Source organism: Aplysia californica, unplaced genomic scaffold (assembly GCF_000002075.1).
Source record: "Aplysia californica isolate F4 #8 unplaced genomic scaffold, AplCal3.0 scaffold00090, whole genome shotgun sequence".
In the NCBI taxonomy this organism is placed as follows: domain Eukaryota; kingdom Metazoa; phylum Mollusca; class Gastropoda; order Aplysiida; family Aplysiidae; genus Aplysia; species Aplysia californica.
In genome coordinates this window covers 1593243-1595764 of record NW_004797360.1, presented here as the reverse complement: position 1 = coordinate 1595764, position 2522 = coordinate 1593243, and the positions used below count along the sequence as shown (strand labels likewise).

At 40.3% G+C, this 2522-nt stretch overlaps 1 protein-coding gene across 1 annotated transcript in view; it reads right to left on the bottom strand.

The window, feature by feature from the left end:
• Positions 1 to 2522, bottom strand: part of LOC101860491 (actin-87E) — a 9931-nt gene that overhangs the window by 5592 nt on the left and 1817 nt on the right. Inside the window, exons 3-4 of the mRNA XM_013080524.2 lie at positions 1885 to 2046; positions 386 to 561 (exon numbers count right to left, since the gene is read on the bottom strand). Of these exons, the coding sequence (XP_012935978.2) occupies positions 386 to 561; positions 1885 to 2046 (338 nt within the window). The remainder of the gene's footprint in view (positions 1 to 385; positions 562 to 1884; positions 2047 to 2522) is intronic.

Below are 2522 nucleotides of genomic sequence, written 5' to 3'. Positions count from 1 at the left end.
GATGATGATGATGATGATGATGATGATGATGATGATGATGATGATGATGATGACGATGATGATGTTTTTTTATTTCCTCAATGGGCCAGGTGGACTCCACAAAGAAATCTTCGGGCTAGAGCGAGGCTCTCTTTCGGCTCCATAGTCATTATACTCGTCCAAATAACTCAAATCGAGTGGCGAATAGAGGTGCCTCTGAAGCACTTTGCAATGATTCTGCGAAGCCGACGGCAAAAAAGAATTTTGTCATTCAAAGGAACTTATCATCGATGATGATGATGATGATGATGATGATGATGATGATGATGATGATGATGATGATGATGATGATGATGATGATGATGATGATGATGATGGTGATGGTGATGGCCCTCACGCTGTCTACAAACCTGTGAGAATGGTCATGAGGTAGTCGGTGAGATCACGGCCAGCCAGGTCGAGCCTGAGTATGGCGTGAGGGAGGGCGTAGCCTTCGTAGATGGGTACCGTGTGGGAGACGCCATCTCCGGAGTCCAGGACGATTCCAGTCGTGCGACCCGACGCGTACAGGCTCAGCACAGCCTGTTTTTTTGTTTTAGTAGAGTTTTTAGGGCGCTCGCAACTGTATAAGGTCATATGAGCGCCAAGGGGTGGGTGTCAACAGAGAAGTCCATACGGGGAATCAGGCTTACTCTGCTCACCTCTCTAGCTTCAACAGCATGAAGTCTGATTCGACTATCGAGGCACCCCGAAAATAGCGGGTCACAAGAGTGTGCCAAACATACAAAAGAAGTAGAGGAAAAAAGGACGATAGTAAGGATTAGGAAAGAAAAAGCAGCACTTCCATTTCGCAGTTCAGGCATAGTTATGAGCATGACATTGATGAATCAATCCATTTACAATTCTAACGTTCATAAGAACAAGTTAATGTCCCCCCTTTGGGAATGGCCTAAAGACACTTCAGTCAGTAGCACAGCCTGTGGAGAAGGGATGTGTCTTAGATTTGCGTTACAATAATGTACCAAAACTGCTCACTCTGATGTAATTCCAGTTCCCCATGGACTGCACCATTTAACTCTACTAGGAACCCAAATGAGAGACAAAGAGAGAAAGGTTACTCGCGCACTCGATTATAGCGAGACAGGAAGAGACAAAACAACCCCCATTCTCTCTCTCTCTCTCTCTCTCTCTCTCTCTCTCTCTCTCTCTCTCTCTCTCTCTCTCTCTCTCTCTCTCTCTCTCTCTCTCTCTCTCTCTCTCTCTCTCTCTCTCTCTCTCTCTTTGTTTTTTTTAAAACTTATCTTGCGATTTGGAAGACTGGATTGTTGAATCTCTCAAACATGATCAGCATTATATTTTTTTTAAGTTTAAGGGACACCTAATTAGATCAATTAGCACACTGTAGACATACCAATACACACATAATAATATCATATTCCAATAATATCTTTGACTTATTACGCTTTCACACACCTTGCAGACTTGTCAATACGTTAAGTCTTATGATTCGTAATGATTTTTTAATTTAAAAAAATATTTCAATACGTAATATGAATTTGAAGGATCAGCAATATGAGTGTTTTGTCAGTTTATGTACAAACCGTCTTTTTCAAAAAATAAATTGTTTACGATACAGGGTCTAAAAAGTCGAAGATTTCGTTTATTCATTCATTTATTCATTCATTATATCTTTCATTCATTCATTCATTCATTCATTCATTCTGGCGCTCATATGACCTTATGCAGATGCGAGCGCCGTAAAACCCTCTACTTCAAAAAAATAATTCATTCATTCATTCATTCATTCATTCATTCATTCATTCATTCATTCATTCATTCATTTATTCATTCATTCATTCATTCATTTATATATTCATTTCTTTCTTTCTTTCCCTTTGTTATTACCTGTATAGCAACGTAGAAGGCAGGGGCGTTGAACGTCTCAAACATGATCTGGACCATCTTCTCTCGGTTGACCTTAGGGTTCAGGGGGGCTTCCGTCATGAGGACTGGGTGCTCCTCCGGCGCAACTCTCAGCTCGTTGTAGAACGTGTGGTGCCAGATTCGCTGAGGTCAAAGTTTACAATTGACAGCATAGCGTACGAGGTCAAAGTTTACAATTGACTGCTCAGTGTAAGAGGTCAAAGTTTACAATTGACTGCTCATTGTAAGAGGTCAAAGTTTACAACTGACAGCATAATGTAAGAGGTCAAAGTTTACAATTAATTGACTGCTCATTGTAAGAGGTCAAAGTTTACAATTAATTGACTGCTCATTGTAAGAGGTCAAAGTTTACAATATATTGACTGCTCATTGTAAGAGGTCAAAGTTTACAATGGACTGCTCAGTGTAAGAGGTCAAAGTTTACAATTGACTTATCAGTGTAAGAGGTAAAAGTTTACAATTAACAGCTTTGTGTAAGAGGACAAAGTTTACAATTGACAGATTAGTGCAAAAGGTCAAAGTTTACCATTGACTACTCAATGGTAAGACTGTCAAACGTCACTTTTCCCTTCTCTCTCTCTCTCTCTCTCTCTCTCTCT